This window comes from Macrobrachium rosenbergii, chromosome 15 (genome assembly GCF_040412425.1).
Source record: "Macrobrachium rosenbergii isolate ZJJX-2024 chromosome 15, ASM4041242v1, whole genome shotgun sequence".
Classification (NCBI taxonomy): domain Eukaryota; kingdom Metazoa; phylum Arthropoda; class Malacostraca; order Decapoda; family Palaemonidae; genus Macrobrachium; species Macrobrachium rosenbergii.
In genome coordinates, this window is record NC_089755.1 from 24,452,677 (window position 1) to 24,475,487 (window position 22,811).

At 34.9% G+C, this 22,811-nt stretch overlaps 1 protein-coding gene across 1 annotated transcript in view; it reads left to right on the forward strand.

The window, feature by feature from the left end:
• The window catches only part of LOC136846463 (adenylate cyclase type 8-like), a 275,785-nt gene that overhangs the window by 36,886 nt on the left and 216,088 nt on the right, over nt 1-22,811 (forward strand). Inside the window, exons 3-4 of the mRNA XM_067117259.1 lie at nt 8,793-8,895; nt 18,989-19,154. Of these exons, the coding sequence (XP_066973360.1) occupies nt 8,793-8,895; nt 18,989-19,154 (269 nt within the window). The remainder of the gene's footprint in view (nt 1-8,792; nt 8,896-18,988; nt 19,155-22,811) is intronic.

The window sequence follows — 22,811 nt, forward strand, 5'->3', positions numbered from 1 at the left end:
AGTTAATAGATGGAACAACTTGCATATCGATACAGGATGGATTGGCAAGGTCTGGGAAATTCCTTAAGAGCAGAACTGAAATTTTGGAATTGTAAAATAGATCCAGAACTTACCGGAACCAATTTTGTATCTCAAGACAACCTTTTCCTCACGAAGCCTTATGATTCCGCGTTCGTAATCTCTAACTCGGTGACCGATGGTCAACAAGATATATACATGTTTCGGTAGAGGCACTTATAGTATCACTTTCATGTGCAGATATTTAAGTAAAATCACAATCCTCTGTCTGCTATATTCCTGACTGAGTGGAAACCAGCAACCTATCTGCTCTGGCGTTTGCGTTATGCGTAAACTCTGTCGAATTCTGGGTCAGTTGTGAACGGAAATCCATCCTGTATTGGTAACGCTTGATTTTTTTTTATTATGGTTTGGCGTCATGACACCTATGGCCTTTGACGCAAGAACTAATGACGTTGTATAGCATGGATAGAAAGGCCAAGCTATGTAATATTTTATATCATGTTAATGTTAGAAAATAGATTGAGCTGTGGTATATTCGGATTGCTAGTTTTATATGCCTTTATTACTATAAGCAAACATGGGTAAATAAAGATTCATAATTTATTTGCTTCTGATGATAAATCCGTTAGCCTTCCTGGTCCACGACTGAGAAATTTAGGAATTTAGTCAATTCTGAGACTTCCCGTAGTCGTAAAGTAATTGATCTTGCATTTTGGAACACATCTGTATAATTGTAGTATTTTTCTGGAGAAAGGAAAACAGAGTACCGAAGGATTAACAGAGGAAGTACAATGCCGGTTCATACAATTGAGAGGTTTTGTGGATAAGATGTTTGGAATGAAACAGTTATTTGAGAAGTATAAAAGTAGAGGAAAAACTGTACATGGCATGCATTGACCCAGAATAAGTTTAAGATTCGATGGACAGGGGTATTTTAAAGGATGTTTAGGAAATATAGTATTGATGAGGAAAGAAAGTTAGGGTGGTAGCAAAGCGCATGTTAGGATATAAAGGTGTGAGAGTGACAGGTTTGATGTAAAAGTGGGTCTGCGAGAAGGATTGCTAGAAATCAGAGGAGGAAAGTAGTCACATTTATACATCTGTGGGATAACAAATATTTCATAAATGGAGTATGGGATGGCTGATATTTGCAGATAGTATAGTAATGAATGGAAAACTGTGAAGAGAAACTGCAGAGACTAGTGAAAGAGGTTGAAAGTGTTTGCAAGAGTAGAAAGCCGAGTGTAGAAATGAGCATGAGTAAGATTAAGAGGGTAAATGGAAACTAGGAAGGTGGAGCAGTGATTGTTACTATAGATGTTACAGGATCGGAAACGATGGATTCTTATAAGTTTTAGGGAGTAAACATAATGATAGCAGAAGAGAATAGGCGAAGCTAGAAATGTAGCAGGAGGTGTGCACAATATTGCCAGAAGTGATGACGGGATGACATGAATGAATTAGTAAACCAACTGACATTTAATGAAAGTGAAGTGTGGTTGTTTCATGCAAAAAAAGAGAAAAAGGTTGAAGCTCCTGATATGAATTATTGTTTTCATAGCATATGTATCGTAAGCAGGATAAAAAGGGTGGGAAATGTGATGATGCGAAGAAGTGGTAGAAAGGACAGCGTAGGTGAGTGATCAGAGATTGTTGTTCCATAAGGAAAGAATGGAAGGTGATAGTTTGTGAAGAGGGCTTCAGACCTAGAATGTAGTAGATGTATGTTTGTTAAAAATTAATATAAGGTCGCTCGATGAGCTGCAGGGAAGCCCCCCCCCCCTGTGTAACTGTATAAAACATCTGATGTTGTAGGAGTTTAATGCACTAGGGGTTCATCAACTATTCAGTAGTTAAGGAAGGTGGGAACGCCGTGGTGTTTAATTAGCTCGAGTCACCGTTAGGGAAAATTTTGTTGATATATATATATATATATATATATATATATATATATATATATATATATATATATATATATATATATATATATATATATAGTTTTTCCCCTCGAGGGGTGGCTCCCAAGGAATAGTAAAGAATAATCACGGCCACATTCAACTTAAAACTGCTGGATTGTAAAGTAAACCCACTATGAAGGAAACTTCCACAACACTGGTTGCATCATACACCTAGACAGGAGGCTTACTGCAGTGTATCACATCATTAATCTCATTATATTATATATATATATATATATATATATATATATATATATATATATATATATATATATATATATATATGTATCTATATATATCTATATGTATATATATATATATATATATATATATATATATATATATATATATATATATATATATATATATATATATATATATATATATATATATATATATATATATATATATATATATATATATATATATATATATATATATATATATATATATATATATATATATATATATATATATGTTTGTGTATGTGTCTGTGCGTATATGCTTGCATGGATGTTTGAGATGCCCCAAGTTGAAAGCCCTGTTGATGGAGAATTGAATACCAGAGATTATGCAAATCCGAGCATACCTGTCCCTCACATTACCTGAAGTTCCCCTTCACGTCCCTTGAAGTCATTTACATATAGAGTATGGGTGGCAATGCAGCCTTTATTTGAGGGAACCTCGGGATATTTGAACTATATCATCCATGGGGTGGTTTGTTTGTATGTTAGTCTCTATGTGTTTTTATATGTTCTGTGCTTTTGTCACAGGAGAACTGAGATTACCTATAGAAAGGCTAGATATGTTTCCAGTCGTTAAGAGCTCTCTCTCTCTCTCTCTCTCTCTCTCTCTCTCTCTCTCTCTCTCTCTCTCTCTCTCTCTCTCTCTCTAGGGATATTAATGGATATTCGTTACTCTATCAAATCTCATTAGCTTCTTTGAAATGGATCTGTAACCATCCTCGTTCAGATTACATCGTCTCTTAGACCCGTCGGCTCTCTCTCTCTCTCTCTCTCTCTCTCTCTCTCTCTCTCTCTCTCTCTCATCATCATCATCATCATCACCATCATCATCAAATTCCGAATATGACTGCATAAAAAGATAATCGAATCCAGGAAGGAAAAATGAAAGGGGTAAATGAAATTTAATTCTTTTTCACGTTATTTTTCCCTGCTGTAAATATTGGTCTTTTTCCCGGGGTAATACCAACCCTGTAATTATCGTGAACGGAAGCCTAAAATCTTAACGGAAAAAGTTTGAAACTGGTGACCTGATTTTAACTTTTTCTGACCCTTATAGCGCATTAATGTAGCCTTATCTCTCATTCAGATCTGTAGAACGGTTCTTTTGTAATGAGTTTTACAGGGAGCATATTGAGTTATGTTCTTATGCTTTGGATGGTCGATTATTTAGTGCATTTATTTATGTGTATACAGTATATATATACATGCATATATATATATATATATATATATATATATATATATATATATATATATATATATATATATATATATATATATATATATATATATATATATATATATATATATATGAAATTTTATCATAACCGTGATTTATATACATTCATGAAGCCGCAAATGTTGTTTAACACCAAATTCACGCTACTTCGGGGATATCCCCGATGGGGAATTATTACCGAAGGGGAATTTATAAGTGATAAATGGATCGGTACTGCCGGGTCTCGACCCCTCGACACAATTACCTTCCAACAACTCCAGTCGACGGTCTACCCACTGAGCCGTCAAGAGAGGTATAAGTTAATGCCGAGTCTACTGTACTTGTTTACCCGTCGAGAGCGGGGAAATTATACTTAGCTTCGGCATTAACCCACCTCCACCATGACAGCTCATTGGTAAGTTTGGAACACTCAGCTCTTATTATGAAATTTTTATCACAATCGTGATTTCCTCTCTTGATGGCTCAGTGAGTAGACCGTCGACTGGAGTTGTTGGAAGGTAATTGTGTCGAGGGGTCGAGACCCGGTAGTACCGATCCGTATATCACTTATAAATTCCCCTTCGGTGATAATTTCCCATCGGGGATATTCCCGTCATAGCGTGAATTTGATATTAAACAACATTTGTAGATTCATGAAATATATATATATATATATATATATATATATATATATATATATATATATATATATATATATATATATACATATATATGATTATGTATCTATGAGTACGTATGTATGTATATGTGCGTGTGTGCGGGTGTGTCATCGCCTCCAAGGCCGAGACGAAAAGGGCCTCATATTTTTTACCGCACGTCGCTTCCACAAATCTCCAGTCGTCTTCAGCCTTCCTTCTCAAGAAATTTATCCAAGTAGTTCTGGTTCTCCCAACTCCTCAGGTGCTCACGTGAGCCACGTATTACTTTTCACAGTGTGGTGCGAAGGACATGTCCATTTCATCTTTATCCAGTCTACATATGGAACTTCTGTAATTTCCATGTTGTATCATTCCTCACTATCCTGCCATCTGACTAGTAATATTTTCAAAGCTTTATTCTCTGACCAACTAAAATTTATAAAGATGGTTTCATTGTCATCATGAAAATTGCACCATTTTTGTTCAGCCTCGCCATACTGCAATTAGAGAAATTACAATAATTACTGGAAGAGGAAACTAAAAGCAATTACTCAGCCTCATCTGTGGATGACCAAATTGTTATCTATATTTTGGGTAGGCTCTACTGCTGGTAAATTGGTTACTAGCCCTAAGGAAATGGCTGAACAGCTTCATCGAGCTTTTGAAGCTAAGCAATCAGCTGAGGGTGTTTTCTCCGTGACACTTGTCATCACGAACCTATTCTTACAAAATCTGCATTTCGCTCCAGTGATGTTAAGAGAAGTCTTCATAATCTTGATAGCTGGGGTGGAGAAGATCCTGATGGTTTCTCCCCTTTGTTTTTTAAAAAGGCGTCTAGTGTGTTATCTCCCAAAATTAGTAGATGCTATAGATTTTTGGTTTTGATGCAATTTCTTTGCGGATGAGCACAAGCTTAGTAATAGTGTGCCTGTTCCAAAGAGTGGTATATCTGAAAACTGTAGTAACAACAGGCCAATTTCTATTCGCCCTGTGCTATCCTAAGTTGCAGAAAAACTTATTTTCAAGCACTATGCAAAGGTTACTTAGCTGATAGTCAATATGCATATAGGAAGCAGTTAGGTACCTGCGAGCCCTTTTAGATTTGACATGCCATTTACAACAGAATTTTGATAAAGGTTTTGTGTGCCGAGTAATTCAAATAGATTTCAATGCTGCTTTCGATTTAATCAGTCATAAGGCACTTATTTATAAACCTCAGAATCTTCGAACAGTTGGATATGTTTTAGGATTACTAAAAGATATCCTTACAGGTAGGCAGCAGCGAATTGCTGTTGATGGGACCTTTAGTGAACCAAGACCTACTGTGCCAGGAGTTCCACAGGGCAGTGTTCTTGGTCCGGTGTTATTAGTGCATATAAGTGATATGGTTGTTGGCTTGGAAAACAAGTTTTTTCTGTATGACGATGATGCAACTGTTGTGGATGTAGTATAAAGTCTCCACTTATGAGAAATGATGCTGCATTTAGTCTCAATCGTGGTATGGAGCGGATTAGTGAATGGTAGTCGGTGGGGTATGAGGCTGAACTACGGTAAAACGAAAACGCTATTGATTAGTAGATTTCATATTGATTTCCCAAACAATCCTCCCCTTCAAGTGGATGGGACTCTGCTGAATGAGTCTGTAGCTTTAACTATACTTGATGTAACTTTTGACTCACATCTTACTTTTGAGAAACATAACATAATGAAGGAGTCAGCAAATACTGCATGGAAGTTAGGTGTACGTAAGACCTCGTGTATTTATAACAGCGCTGAATTCAGTGCTGCCTGTTTTAGATCATTTCTCCTTCCTTTACTAGAATAATGTTCTGAAGTATGGATGTCTGCTTCTGCCAGAGATTGATCTCTTTTAAATACTTGTAGAGTGGTTCGTGGTGGTAGGTTCCTGTTTCTGAACATTAGCAGTTATGACTTGGACCATAGACAGATGGTCTCTTGTTTGTCAGTTTTCAAAAGTTGTATTTTAACAGAGATCTTTCACGTTCACAATTCATCCCGATCCTTTTCTGTTGCCGAGAGCGACCAGGTTTGCTGGATACAGCACCAATATGCTGTAAATATGCTTCCCTGTCGAACTTCTCAGTTCCTGAGGTCCTTTATTCCTCACACCATCGGACTGTGCAACAGTCTCCTTGAGGATGTGCAGTTGGAACCTCAAATTTTCAAGCAAAGATGCAATGCATTACTACCCTAAAACAATTCTCCTTGTATTTCAACAATTTACTTAAATTTTATCCATTTATTTATTGATTTGTTGATTTATTTTTCTTTTGTAATAACTGATCTTATCTTTCTGTATTACTTATTACCTTCTGGTACTTCTTCCAAATGAACGCCATATTTTTTGGAAGCTTGAACTTAAGTCTGGGCTTGTTCCATATGAATAGGGTTCATCTTCTGAATAATAATAATAATAATAATAATAATAATAATAATAATAATAATAATAATAATAATAATAATATAGATCGTACTATACTAACGCATATTCTTCCTTTCATATGCAAATTTCAGTCTGGTTGATATCCAGATCTTATTCAATTTCCCCCTAATTTGATTTGCCTTTCATATTCTTCCACTAAATTCCAACTCAGAGAACCTGTACTGTGTATCACTGTTCCTAAATGTTTGAAGTTCTAAACCTCATTAATCCTTTCTTCATCTAGTGTTATATCATTTCCTTGTGCTTACTGTGTCATTAATTAGAGATATCCCAAGTCCCAGTTCTCCAGAGATATGATGCATTTCATTAAGCATGGTTTGTAAATTTTTTGACACTTTGTGAATGAAAACAGCATCATCTACACATTCTGACTTTGTCAGGTTTCTTTCGCCATTCACTTCTGAACCTCTTTTTCATGATGAAATCCATGAAAATGAAAAACAGCAAAGGTGATATTCCTTTACCTCCCTGCTGTTTATTACAAATTCATTTTTGACAAGTTACCATCGATAATAAGTTTGCATCTACGTTACATCTACTTCTTCCTTGGATATGTTCATTCAGCTTTAATACATAATGGTGTTACCAGAGTGACGCAAGACCTTTTATGACATTGGTCAAATGCCTTCTTTTAAACAACAAAAAGCCATCAAAAGGCATTTATGGTTATGTATTCCATACATTACGGCACGGTATGTCTTTACACAAATAAATGATACGTGCAGCTCCTGCCTTTTCTAAAATTAACTCTTTAATTTCTCAAGATATTATCAGTTTCTTTCACGGGCTTGTTGAGAATGAGTGTACTGAATGTTTCCACGACATCCAACGTAAGAGCAGTGCCTCTAAGACTTGCACATTAGGCAGGTCAGTTTACACACACACACACACACATATATATGTATATATATATACACACATATATATGTCTGTATGTATGTATGTATGTATGTATTTGTGTATGCACACATCCCAGTTTTTCACATACTTACATAGAAGGCTCATCAGCAGGGCATCAACACATAGGCCTCTCACCTCAACCTTGCGCGCACTCCTCTTGCCTCCTGTTTATAAAGCTCTTTAACTTCACTGCTTTGATTGTCCTTGGCAGCACGTTAGCAGTTTCCTCTCCGTTCACTCAAATTCATGAATATTTCTACATAGCAAACCTTCGCATACCTCCCGACCATCTGTTGACAATGGCGTCTTCGTATCTCCACACACCAAATAACTTGTAATCAATCTGCAGTCAGTTGTGTGTCTACGCATCTAACAATTTGAGTTCTTACTCAGCATATACTTTGCAAACAGTTCATCCATACAAATTCCATTTTTAGTTTTCTGTACAAGAAAACTATTGAGATGGCTTTGTCTGTCCGTCCGCACTTGTTCTGTCCGCCCTCAGATCTTAAAAACTACTGAGGCTAGAGGGCTGCAAATTGGTATGTTGATCATCCACCCTCCAATCATCAAACATACCAAATTGCAGCACTCTAGCCTCAGTAGTATTTATTTTATTTAAGGTTAAAGTTAGTCATGATCGTACGCCTGGCACCTTTATAGGTGCCAACAACACAGGTCACCACCGGGCCGTGGCGGAGAGTTTCATACAGCATTATACGTTGTACAGAAAACTCGATTGCGCCAAAGAAACTTCAGCGCATTTTTTACTTGTTTCTTTCATTCTCAGAATTCACTTCCATTTGTGAATGTGTGTGTGTGTGTGTGTGTGTGTGTGTGCAGGGCAAGAAACAGCGTGTAGTTAGTTATATGCAGTGACAATGAAAAGGTTCGCTGTGTCGAGTCAGATGGGTGTCATTTGATGTTGTACATTGTTTTTATTATTATAGTAACGTTAGGTCAGTTTGATCCTTAAATATTTTCTTCTTTATAATTCCTGTGTCATTTCCTCGCAGGTCATCTTTCAACTTCTTATTTGATGGTTATAGAATTATAGCCTCATTTTTAAGAATTTGCTGACGGAAATGTTGGGGATATGAAACTTGAATAAATAATATTTAAAAATAAGTTGATAGTTTGTTAAAAAGAACTGTTAAGTTATAAAGTACTGATAATGAAGGATAAACATTCAGGAAATTAATACAAAATCATAGTATCAAAAAAGTAAATTTTCGTCTATAGCTTATATTGAAAATTGCTCGGATTCAAGTGAATGAAGGAAAACGTTTCCGTCTGATGTATTTTCTTCGTCTGTCTCTCTCACAGCGGTGGACAGGACAAACTCAACGCGGGAGGCCGATCCAACTGGGCAGATTTTCAAGAGAGGACACGTGTACAGAGGAGTTTACCTACCTACCCTCACCAACAGGTAGGTCACATAGGCAACTGTAAAATTATGGTAATTGAGTGTGTGTGTGTGAACATTTTCGTTAGAGAGAAACCCTGCCACGATTTATAAAGTTGTGTATATTTTTCATATTTTTTAAAGTGAATATTCAGTAGGAAGGAATACCAACATCATTTATTACCAGCTGTTCAAGATCAGTTTCATTCCTTCTCTGGTTTATGGGCTAACTCGTATAATCCACCGCCAAGTCCAGCAGGAAACAGCGGATATAAAGGTGCACGTTGATATTTTGAGTTCATTTTGTGAGTTTATTCAGAACATTATCCAGGTGCAGTTTAGTTAGAACTCCAGAAGAGAAGAAAAATTATGAAACTTTGCAGTTCAGATACACTTTTAACTTTTGATGTTGAACTCCTTTCTCATAATTTTACATTCATTGCCCATATTAGTTGGGTAACATATAAATTAACTCCTTGTTAACCCAGCATTTATTAAAATAACATACAGTAATAACTGAAAAGAAATAATGTCTTGTATGGCATTACTAAACGCAATAATTCAGATGTAACCTGTGTGGGATGAAGTGACAAGTTCCTATAAAAGGCACCGAGGAAAGTGTTAGGCATTTAGTTCCCGTCCCATCCATAACTTTTTTGTTCTTTGTTTCTCTGAAGTCTCTGCTTCGAGAGCGAGAGTACCTCCTTGCTCATGTTCTCTTCCTACTTGTACACGTTACCTACTTGGATAGATGGTGCAGCAGAGATCTTAGTGGGAAGGGCATTAACATATCGGAGGCGAAAGTTACTGTGCAACGAGCAGTTACTGTAAGAGAGTAGGTGTGCTGTTGTGAGGCTTCTGTGATGGTGCTTGAAATTGCTTCATGCCAGTAGTAGGTTCATATTTGGTTGAACAGCTAGAGAATGAATATGGAAGTCACTGCATTGTCTTTTGTTACAGCCAATCCAATCCCGCTTAGGAGAGCAATTTGTAGTATAAGAATATTGTAATTGCAGTTGTTTATTCAGAAAAGGCTAATGTGAAAACATTCTCCTTTTGCCTTGACTATGCAAAAAGTCACTTTTATTTAAATACGCTGATCACAGCCTCTATACTTTAGTTTGTTCCCAAATGACTTGTTTGTATCGCATCTGAAGGTGATGTGTTGTTTCTTTGGTCATTTTTTCGCTGCTTAGAGTAGAGGAAATTAATTCCATCTTCCAGCAGGGGTTCAAGGAATTGTAAACCGTAGAAAGTCTGGTTGGGTACGTAATTACAGTCCCTCGGCATATGATTAAAGTGTCTGCGGATTCCCAGGAGGGTGAGGCGGTGCTGGGGGTGGGGGGCGGCTGGAGAAGAACGTAGTTCAGATATTCGACAATTTCAAACCCGCATCAAGTTGGCTTGTTTACAAAATAGCAGAGCTCTTTTAAAAATTGTCAAAAATAGATGATCCATAAAGACTTTAAAATTTCTTGAGGTTTATGTATGAAATGACTTTTATTTACAGCTAAAATAAGAGTTGCAAAATTATAGGAAAGTATTTGGTACTGGTTGAATTCTGAGTATTTGATGTTACCTTTGGCAGCAGAAGTGGAAGGCAATTGGGTTTGCACCTGTGTCTGTAGGCCAGTCTTTTGTGCCAAGTTTCAGTAACTGGCTTTTCCCTACAACCGAGCTTTAGAATTCTTTCCTGCCTCCATGTTCACGGACTCTTCAGATCTTCCATCATTGAAGAGGCGAGTTATATTTCCTACGTAGGTCGAGCATCATTTTTCCTTCCCTACTTATTCGTGTGTTTTTTTTTTTTAGGGGCATTTGGTTACCACCTCCATAGCGTCTACGTTACTGCCATACATTAGTGACGTCATTGTCCTTGCTTTCGTTACGTAGCTTATCAAATCATATGTATTACTCGTGTGTGAGGCTTGTTATGAATATGTTTTACGGTTTAATCTTTTCCGCTTTTAACGTTATCATATGTACCTGTTAAACATAGGTGATATAAGCTCTTCCCTTTATCTTATCTGAGTGTACTACAGTACAATGCATCATCGTGTCAATAATAGGTAATTAGACACAGAACTTTATGGTTTGGAATTGTCACATTATTATTATTATTATTATTGTTATTATTATTATTATTATTATTATTATTATTATTATTATTATTATTAGTAGTAGTAGTAGTAGTAGTAGTAGTAGTAGTAGTAGTAGCAGCAGTGGGAAGTATTCAAGCCATATAGTCAAAAGGATGAGCGCTGTATGTACATGGTCAGTGTATGAATGTCTATAAATTATATAAAATTAATATATATACATATATATATATATACATATATATGTACATATATATGTATATGTATATATATATATATATATATATATATATATATATATATATATATATATATATATATATATATATATATATATATATATATATATATATATATATATTATGTATATATATATATTTTTGTATATATATATATATATATGTGTGTGTGTGTGTGTGAGAGTTCGCTTGCGCAACACAATAAAGAAATGACACGAGTAAACTAAACTCTCATGTTTTGCCTTACTCATTGAGGACCAATAAGCAGGTGCACCTGAAATCAAGTGCCAGAACGGACTTGGTCGCCGTCCCTTTTTTCAGAGACAGTTGCAATTCGCACGGAAGTCCTTTTCCGTGAGTCTCGTCTTTTCCTTCCACAAGTTGTTAACCAGATTTAAGTATTCCCGTCAGTGGTTAATTAGGACCAAAGTTATAAGCTATTGTAATTGGATGACGGGGCAGCAGGGGTCTTTAGGAACTTTTAATTAACCCCAGCACGTCATGGGAAGGATTGGTGTCCTTCAATGGGGTGGGTGGGAAGGATGATCGGGTCGTTGCCCATTCACCCCCTTTCCTATTTTCTCTTCCCAACTGAGGTCGAAGAGGTGAAAGGAGAACGACACAAAGACTGAAAGAACGAAAAAAAAAAAGACTTTGATTCCGCTCTGTTTGAGAGGATGGTTAAAGTTCTTATCATCATTGTCGTCCTCATCGTTTTCGTATCATAATTATATATTAAAACTCCGAGGTATCTCTTATTATTGAGATTAGTATTTGAAATATCAGAAACAGTGAATGGTTGCCCTTAATTGACCAAGCAAACTGAGATGCATGGGGCGCTTCTCCGGAAGCTGCAAATATTTGGCATCAGTTGACCAAGAAACTGATGCGCATGAGGAGTTTTCTGAAAGCTGCAAATAGTTGGCATCAGTTGGCCAAAGAAACTGAGGAGCATAGAGAGCTTCTGTGGATGCTGCTACAAATAGTTGAGATCAGTTGGCTAATCAAAATGAAGCTCATGAGAAGCGTCTCTGGAAGCTGCAAATGGTTGGCATCAATTGGCCAAGCAAACTGAATTGCATGGGGAGCTTTTCTGAAAGCTCCAAATCGGTTGGTCAAGAAATTGAGAAGCATAAGGAGCTTCTGTGGAAGCTGCTAATAGTTGGCATCAGTTGACAAAGAAATTGAGACGCATGGGGAGCTTCTGTGGAAGTTGTAAATAGTTGCCATCAGTTGGCCAAGCCGACTGAAGTGCATGGGGAGCTTCTCTGGAAGCTGCAAATATTTGACATCAGTTGGCCAAGAAACTTGGGTGCACAGGGAGCTTTCTGCAAGCTGAAAATATTTAGCATCAGTTGGCCAAACAAACTGAAGGACATGAGCGTCTCTGTAAGCTTAAAATAGTTGGATCAGTTGGCCAAGAAACTGAGGAGCATTGGGAGCTTCTGTGGATGCTGCAAATAGTTGACATCAGTTGGCCAAGCAAAATGAAGCTCATGGGGAGCTTCACTGGAAGCTGCAAATAGTTGGCATCAGTTGGACAAGCAAACTGAATCGCATGGGGAGCTTTTCTGTAGAAGCTGCAAATAGCTGTCATCAGTTGCCCAAGCAGACTGGAGTGCATGGGGAGTTTCTCTGGAAGTGGCAAATATTTGGCATCAACCGGCCAAAAAACTGAGATGCATGGGGAACTTCTCTGGAAGCTGCAAATATTTGGCAACAGTTGGCCAAGAAGCTGATTCGTATGAGGAGTTTCTCTGGAATGTGCAAATAGTTGGCATCAGTTGGCAAAAAAAAAAAAAAAAGTGAATCACATGGGGAGCTTCTTTTGAATTTGCAAATAGTTGTCATCATTTGGGCAAAAAAAATGAGGAATAAAAGGCACTTCTATTAAAACTGCAAATAGTTGGCAGCAGTTGGCCAAGCAAACTGAAGCGCATGCGAGCTTCTCTGGAAGCTGCAAATATTTGGCATCAGTTTCTCTGGAAAACTTTTCTGGAACTCGCATAAGACACAGCTTCGCCCTGGTGAGAAAGTGAATTAATATATCTTGGGCCCAGTGGACCCTTGGGTAGAGGTCCACACCAAACCTCTTGATCGTTTTCATGTCACCATGTTAAATTACGGACCCCACCAGTGAGTAAGGACCCGTGCTGAAATAGAAGAGGGTTATAATCTCCAATAATAGTAATATCGATGGGGTCCATCCCAATCTAGTTGTGTTTGTACATCTGAATTTTTTGTGTGCGCGTTTAGGAGAGAAATATAGAGAGAAAGGGAACGGTTGATTACTTACATTTCGAATTACTGCAGATTTTACCCAGGATAGAAGAAGGCTGAACGTAATCGAACGTTTTGAAGATAAAATAACATTTTTTGACAATGTCGTCAGTTGGAAATTAGTTGGTGATATGAGAATTAAGTAAAAACCTGTCGAAAATGAGATGTAACTAAATGACTGTTATCATGGAAAGCCGCGCTTGAATATTAATCTTCACAGTCTCAGCAATGAATATTAATGTATGAGTCAAATTGTAATTTCAAATTATCGTATATTGACATCTATTGAGGTATTCTTGAATATTAATCTCGTTATAATTAAATTGAGAATTAAAAACTACAACAGGGGAACGCTCTCGCTCATAGAAGTGTCTTATGAAAACCGTTTTCTCATTTATTCTGTATTGAGATCGAAAATTCGCCCACAAGATTACTCGGTTCTCATGATTTATTTTTTCTTTTTTTCCTTAGTGTGGGCTAACTGGCGGGATGTCTTGCCAATAATTTCTTGAAGTAGCCGATTTCTTTTGTTGTTTTTTATATAATAATAATTTATATTTATTAAAAATTGCAGTTAGACAAATACAGTATATATTTTGTCACAAAATCCTATAAGCTAAGGACTGTCACATGTCCCTCTCAGGGAGTTGGACAAAAAGCACTTACACACGCCCCTGCACTTACGAACACCGGAAGGGAAAAGAAATCAAGTTAAAAAAGACATTATGAACTGTACGAGCAGCGACCGTGTCCTGGGCCGTAAGAGCACTTTTTCTTTTTATTTTCCTCCAGAACAGCTGCAACTTGCTGCAAAAAGAAGTCATATCGTTATGACTGTTCGGACCTTGGGGTCACAACCCAGATGCTCTCTCCTTCCTTTCCGGCTTCTTCGTTCAAAAGGGAAAAAAATCTTTCTGGCGTTTTTGTATTTTATGACTTTTTTTGTTTTTCGGTTTCAGTTTTTTAACTTTTGTTTTTATTCCATTATTTTCTGATTTTTTAAATATTTTATCGTTTGTTTGATATAATCGACAGTGAAGATAATTGTTATTTTTATTTTATTAACTTTGAAGAAGTAATAACGTGATGTTCTCTTAGAAGCAGTTCGGAGATTTTCGTGCTCTGATGTGTGAGAAAGAGAATTAATATTTTGTTTATCTAGAAGACGCAAGATCGTATGAAATCACTTTTATGGATTTTTTCATTTTGCCTGAGTCAGTGACTTTTCTGATCAAACTTTGTCCGTCTGTTGTCTGCAACCTTTGTATTTTCAACTTCGCAGGAACCAATTGGCCATTGCCACCGAAACTTGGGAAAACATCCAAGTGGACATGGAATCTAAGTTTAAAAAAAAAAAATCAATTCCTCTCATCACTGGATGAATTTAGGAAATTGTGCAAAAGGGTGGGGTCATCGAAAAATCAGTTCTAAAGCTACTGAGGGAGAATTAAGAAAACTCACAGTGTAGATTCATTGATTCAAGGTTTTTTTATCATTGTTATATGGCCCTGGGACCCACAACAGTATGATGAAGTTTTGAAAAATGATATTTTAAAATAAAAAAAGATTTTTGAATGATATCAAGAACTTGAGGGCTACCGATGGCTATATTGAAATACTCGCATTCTTGTGTATTGTACAGTAGATAGGAGTCCTTCAAAAATTGCGTTTTGCTGATGGGATGCCTTAATAAGAATCATATAACAAATTTTATAGAAAATGTATAAGGAAATCCTTGACAGCCTGTTTTTCTTAAGCTCCACTGGACAGAAAATTACATTGTTGATGTTTAAAACATCACCTACTAAATGATATCTGCACCTGGAAAAACACTATTAGGGCGCAGCAGCTTGTTCCTTTGACATAGTCAGTTTAACATATTTACTTTGTGAGCTGCTAATTTTTTATTTGCTGTCTATTATTAATTTTGCTTACATTTAACACTCCCTAATGTATATGTACGTACTGTTTTTTTTGTAGATGGTTGCTAGGTATGTTTATAGCTAGTATTTCGTCCCATAAAATATACACATAATAATAATAATAATAATAATAATAATAATAATAATAATAATAATAATGTTATTATTATTATTATTATTATTATTATTATTATTATTATTATTATTATTATTATTATTACTATTATTATTATTATTCAGAATATAAACCCCTATTCGTATGGAACAAGCCTTCAAGGTCCCTTGGCTTGAAATTCAAGCTTTCATAGAATATGGTATTCATTTTAAAGAAGTTACAGAAGATAATACAAAATACAGAGAGAAGAGACTAGTTATCAGAAAAGAAAAGCAGAGCTAAATTAATAAATGAACAGATAAATATTTAATTAAATTTTTAATATACATGGTGAACTGTTTTAGGGTAATAATGTGTTGCATCTTCGCTTGGACTTTTGAGGTTCTAATTAGACAACATCCTCAGAGAGACTGTTCCACAGTCCAACGGTGTGAGGAAGAAGAGACCTCTGGAACTGAGAAGCTCGATAGCGTTGGCACATTCACTACATACTGATGCTGCTGTTCAGCAAATCTTTTCGCTCTCGGCGGGAAAGGAGGATCAGGGATCAATTGTGGTTGCAAAAGTTCACCGTTAAAATATAACTTACGAGAAAGTGACAAAGGAGAGACCAGCCGTTGGTAGTCCAAGCCATAACTGCTGGTGTTAAGAAACGTAACCTACCAATACGAACGACGCCAACTAGGAGATATCCATACCGGAGAACGGTATTCTAGTCGAGGAAGGACAAATGACCTAAAACAGGATGCATTCATATTTCTCAAAAATAAGATGTTATTCAAAAGTTACGCTATGTATAGTTAAAGCTTCAGGCTCATACAGTCGAGTCCCATCCACTTGAAGGAGAGGATGGTTCGGAAAATCAGTATGAGATCCATTAATCAATGGTATTTTCATTTTACTGGAGTTCAGCCTCATGCCCCACCAAATGTACCGTTCACTAATAATAATAATAATAATAATAATAATAATAATAATAATAATAATAATAATAATAACAACAACAACAACAACGTATGGACTTCCAACTTAATCTGAAAAATAAAAGCAACGAACTCCCATATACTTGATTTTGGCAATGGAAAACTTTCCGGTCATTGTCGTGTTCATAAAATCTGCAGGTGGGACGGACCGTCACTTTCATTTAGTATAGCTCATTTTCGTAATTCCTTTGTAATATAAATGGCCATTTATATTACATTCATGTATTTTCAAGGTAAAAATCTTAGGTATAAAATCCGTATCAAAACTGGAAAGATACATGAGTTACAGACTTTCAACTTAAATTAAAAAAATATTTATGGAATTAACGTCTATCAATCAAGGAGAAAAAGAGAAATATATTGTATTTTAAGAATATATATATATATATATATATATATATATATATATATATATATATATATATATATATTTATATGTATGTATGTATGTATGTATGTATGTATGTATGTATGTATATTGTATGTATGTATGTATGTATTTGTCTAATTACATTGTTTATGTATTTATTTATTTATGGAGAAGAGAGAGAGAGAGAGAGAGAGAGAGAGAGAGAGAGAGAGAGAGAGAGAGAGAGAGAGAGGGACGAGAACTAACAAGGGTAACGAAAGTGTCATCTGGACACTGATGATAAGGCCTCGTTGCAGACCAAAGCCTCTCCCTTGCTTCCATTCTCCCCCCCCTCCCGCTTCCCCTTAAATCTCTCGTTCATTTTCGCCTCCTGCTTCTCCTGCTCCCTCAGTTAATAAGGGCAGTAAGGATGTTCCTTTCTGGAATCGCTGTATTTTAGCGTGAATTTCATGATATTCATTGCCGTAATTTTTAACAATCCTTGTCAGTCACTTTTTCAAACGACAAAAGCATAGACATAACTAAAGGCAAGCAGACACAGGCGCTCTCACTATATATATATATATATATATATATATATATATATATATATATATATATATATATATATATATATATATATATATATATATATATATATATATATATATATATATATATATATATATATATATATATATAATATATATATATATATATATATATATATATATATATATATATATATATAATATATTTTCATATATATTACCGAATATTTTAGTTGATAATAAGTCCACCGTCCCAAAGGGTCGAACCAGCGACGGACGAGGAATCAGGACTACAGTGACACACTAACCAGTCGGCCACAAGAGAAGTATATAAGTGAATATCTCCCATCAACCCACCCGTCGAACTCAGGTGTTTTGCGTTTGGAGACGATATCCACCACCTCTGCCATGTTGACCGTAGTGCGTCGCTGGTTCGATGGACGGTGGACTTATTATCAATTATCAACCGTAGAGTGAATTGGATATTAAAGGACGTTTTATGATTGATGAAACGGTGATGTGATAAATAGTCATATATATATATATATATATATATATATATATATATATAATATATATATGCATTGAATAATAAATGTCGGTTTTAAGCCCATTCCACGACTCACGAATATCTCCGATGGAGAATTATCAAGGGAATTTATAGTGATAAAAGTCCGGAACTCGACAGACCAGCAACCCCAGTCAACGTTACCACTGAGCTATCAAAGAGGTAACGTCGACTGGGGTTGCTGGGTCTGTGCTGTGTCGTGGGTTCGCGACCCGACAGTACCAATCCATTTATCACTTATAAATTCCCCTTCGGTGATAATTCTCCATTGGAGATATTCCAGAGGTAGCGTGAATTTGATATTAACCGACATTTTTAGCTTCATGATTGTATATAAATCACGGTGTGATAAAAAAAAATTCATATATATATATATATATATATGTATATATATGCATACACACACACATATATATATATATATATATATATATATATATACATACATGCATATATATATATACATATATATATATATATATATATATATATATATATATATATATATATATATATATATATATATATATATATATATATATATATATATATATATATGTGTGTGTGTGTGTGTGTGAACCTCATTCAAACTGGATGGTATCTAATGGAGTATTTGTTCAGAAAAAGTTACAGGCTTCTTGGACAAAAAAGTTCACATTATCAAGTATCAGTACAGATACTTGATAATGTGGACTGTTTTGTCCAAGAAAGCTTGTAACTTTTTCTGAATAAATACTCCATTAGATACCATCCAGTTTGAATGAGGTCCTTTAGTACTATTGGCACAGAACAATTGTTTTAGTAATTCTACTAATGCACAGAACAATTGTGTATGTGATAAAGTTATATATATATATATATATATATATATATATATATATATATATATATATATATATATATATATATATATATATATATGCGTGAGGAGTTTGTTCATGTGTGTGTTTGTGTAGAAATAAAAACGAGACTGAGAGATAAAGAATAATCTTGCATCGTTTTTCTTGGCAGCTTTCGAGACCACCAGCTGGAAGTGGCCTACCAGAGGTATTCGTACCGACAGCGACAGAAATCCCTGATTATGGTCAACGGCGTCGATCTAGTTCTCAAGATCGTCCTCCTTGTTATATATCTGGTCAATGTCGATGTCATCGACGGATCTTACACTGCGGCAGCTGTGAGTACATTTTAACTAAACGTAGTTTGGTCATTGCTAAGATGATCTCATTCTCATGTTTAGCTCGGCGGCATATATATATATATATATATATATATATATATATATATATATATATATATATATATATATATATATATATATATATATGTTGAATGTATATATATGCATATATCAAGATCCATATATATTATATATAATAATACAATATATATATATATATATATATATATATATAGAATATATAATATATTTTGGATATGGTGAATTCAAGATCCATAAATTCATAAATAATACAAATAATGTGCGCGTGTATCTAGGAAGAAAGCTAACCTCTTAGATATTGGCAGTCTCAATGCATGAATATAAATGCGCTTGTTTTTCAAGTCATCCGCACTCAAAAACACACATTACACACACACACACACACACACACACACACATATATATATATATATATATATATATATGTGTGTGTGTGTGTGTGTGTGCTTGTATATGTATATGTATATGTGTGTTTGTGTGAGTTCGTTTCATCTGTACCCTGACAAATGAATAGTTATTCCATTGGCCCATTCCTTCAGAACCTCTTCCTCGTCAAGAGATACCTTACAAATCTTGATCAGCCACCTAGTCATACTTTCACCACCATACCACAAAATCTCATCTGTAATATTATCAATATTCACTTGCCGTCCTAAATCTTACCTCTACTATTCCCATACTAACATTACTTTTCATCTGTACCCAGTCTTCCTGTTACTATAAGTGCTACACCGTTTCTTGCTCTAAACCCCTCAGTTACCATTTCTGCCCTTAATGCCCTTGCACCTTTGCTTCACCCTGTGCCCAAACATCCGCTTTCTTTATTCAGACCCCCAAGGTTCATTATTCTATTTTTTCCTGTGTTTTTTTTTTTATAAACGTTCAAAGCATTGGAATACAAAACTCATGTCCCCGGCATTCAGGTGACTTTTATACCACACAGAATAATGAAAATGATCTTATTCCGCCACTATCTTCCTACTACAAGGCGTCCACAACCCTTTCATAGGTGCTCCACCATATTAGGGTGTGTGTGTGGATATATATATATATATATATATATATATATATATATATATATATATATATATATATATATATATATATATATATATATATGTGTGTGTGTGTGTGTGTGTGTGTGTGTGTGTGTGTGTGTGTGTGTGTGTAAGTATATGGATATAGATATAAATATATTATAGTTTTATATATATATATAAATATATATATAAATATATATATATATATATATATATATATATATATATATATATATATATATATATATGTATATATGTGTATGTGTGTGTGTTTACGTGATATTACTACTTAGGATGTCTTGAAATAATTAGTAGTAGTCGACAAAATTGAATGCCATTCAGTGTTTATGATAGTAAAGAAGGAATGCTGTTTTCTTGTACAGCATTAGAACATGTCCACCGAGTTCAGAATGCTTTCATATAAGCGGAATTTTAATTAAAGAGCGAACAAAAGAATGGCAAGCCAAAAAATTGGCAGCTTACAAAAGTAATCAAAATTTACATACCTGTTATCGGTTTGAGCGGGAACCAAAGAAAGACAAATTTTATTGCAATATTGAAAGCTGGATATTATACGGCTCTGCCCTGTGGGTTGAACGTTGCGTATAATTTGCCTCCAATTTTTGTTTTTCGTTGGATGATGGAGTGTACATAGAATTCTTTTTCTCCGTTTTCTGGAGGCTCTGAGAGCTTTCAGGTTTGTGCTCTGCCATATTCATGACAATTTTTCTATTTTCCCCCCCTTCTCTTTTGGTAAATGAAACCTCAACAATGCTTCTGTATTTTTGAAAATGATGGGTATGAAGTACGTTCTGATAATAATGAAATAAATCGTTGGCTTAATGTTCATATTTTTAGAAATTAATTTTTCAAAAAACAAATGAGGTACTTATGAAACCGTATACAACTCTTATCGTGAAGGTGTGAGGCATAAAATGTTCCTGCAGTTTGTGTTTGATATTTCAAGTTGACATATTTTAGGAATAAAGGCCGATGGGAGAGGCATCCTTATGCCCAAGTGTCCCAGGAATAATTGGAACGTTGGAAAAGAATCGGTAGGAGAAGGATGGTGCTAAGGAAGGCATATCTTTAACATCCACGGTGTGATCTTTCTTGACGTTTATTTTTCAAGGTCAGAGTTCATAGTCAGGCATAGAATCATTTGCATTTCTTAACTTTTCTACGTGCACCGGACTGGGAAATTTCCATCCGTCCATTATACTCATTATACTGATTATTATGAATGTTTTAAGGTTAAAAATCGCCAATCATCCGAAATCTAATAAAACTCAGACACATTTTTCCTAGAACTGTATTGTGTAAAAATACTCGATCGAAATTTCTTCAGCTTTCCTACAATTATTATTATTATTATTATTATTATTATTATTATTATTATTATTATTATTATTATTTTTTTATTATTATTATTATTCCTACAATTATTATTATTATTATTATTATTATTATTATTATTATTATTATTATTATTATTATTATTATTATTATTATAGATGGCGTTGGTGCAAGTATGGCTTTCATAATTATAAAAAGGTTTCCAGTAAAAATTTCCCCTTTGTAATAATGTTAGCGACTTATGGTGTTCCTTACAAGATGTCCAAGCTGCCGCACCAGAATTTCTCTGCCACTGCTTTCTGATGGGGAGGTAATTGGGAAGGAACGGCGGCGACTTCTGGTTCATTTTTGCTTCCAGGAACGAGGCTCAACAGTGACACGTGTTGCACCAAGATGGAAAGAAAGGATCTCATCCGGTGCTAAGGAGGAAGGTTGAGTTTTGGAAAAGCCAAATTAATTTGGGTTTTTCTGTGCGCTTGTAATGTTGTGGTGGACTTTTTTCATTTATAGGATTATTGGGTGAATCACGAGTGACATTTGTCATTAAAAGTTTTCTTTTAGTTGTAACATTCAGCCCTAGCCACTTTTTTGTATATTGTTTCGTCATTTTCTGAAAATTTATGTCCCCACATCAGTCGTTTAGTTAGATTTAGGTGTAGGTGTCTCTTTGGATGACCGAAGTAAATGATCGAATACGTATTTAGATCATAGATTATAGAACTTGGAAGGTGCACCTTACACTTGATTGGTGATTTTTCATACTTGCTATAAATTCATTATTGTTAGGTTTATGGCCTAAGCCTTATTGTTTAAAGTTTATCCTATTACACCAACTTAACTGAACATTGCAAACGACATTTGTAGCTCAATGTTTGTGAATATAAAAGTCGTGGTGTATGTTATATATATATATATATATATATATATATATATATATATATATATATATATATATATATATATATATATATATATATATATATATATATATATATATATATATATACATTATTAATATATTTGTATTTATATATATATATATATATGCATGTATACATATATATACATATACATATAATGTATAACTGTTTCACGAAGATGTGGAACGTGATGAATGTATAAACAAAGGCAAATGCCACGAAGGAAAAATAAAACAACGGAGTGGTTGCTAGGCCCTTCGACATAACGGTAAAGGACCGTTGTGTCGGAAAGCCTA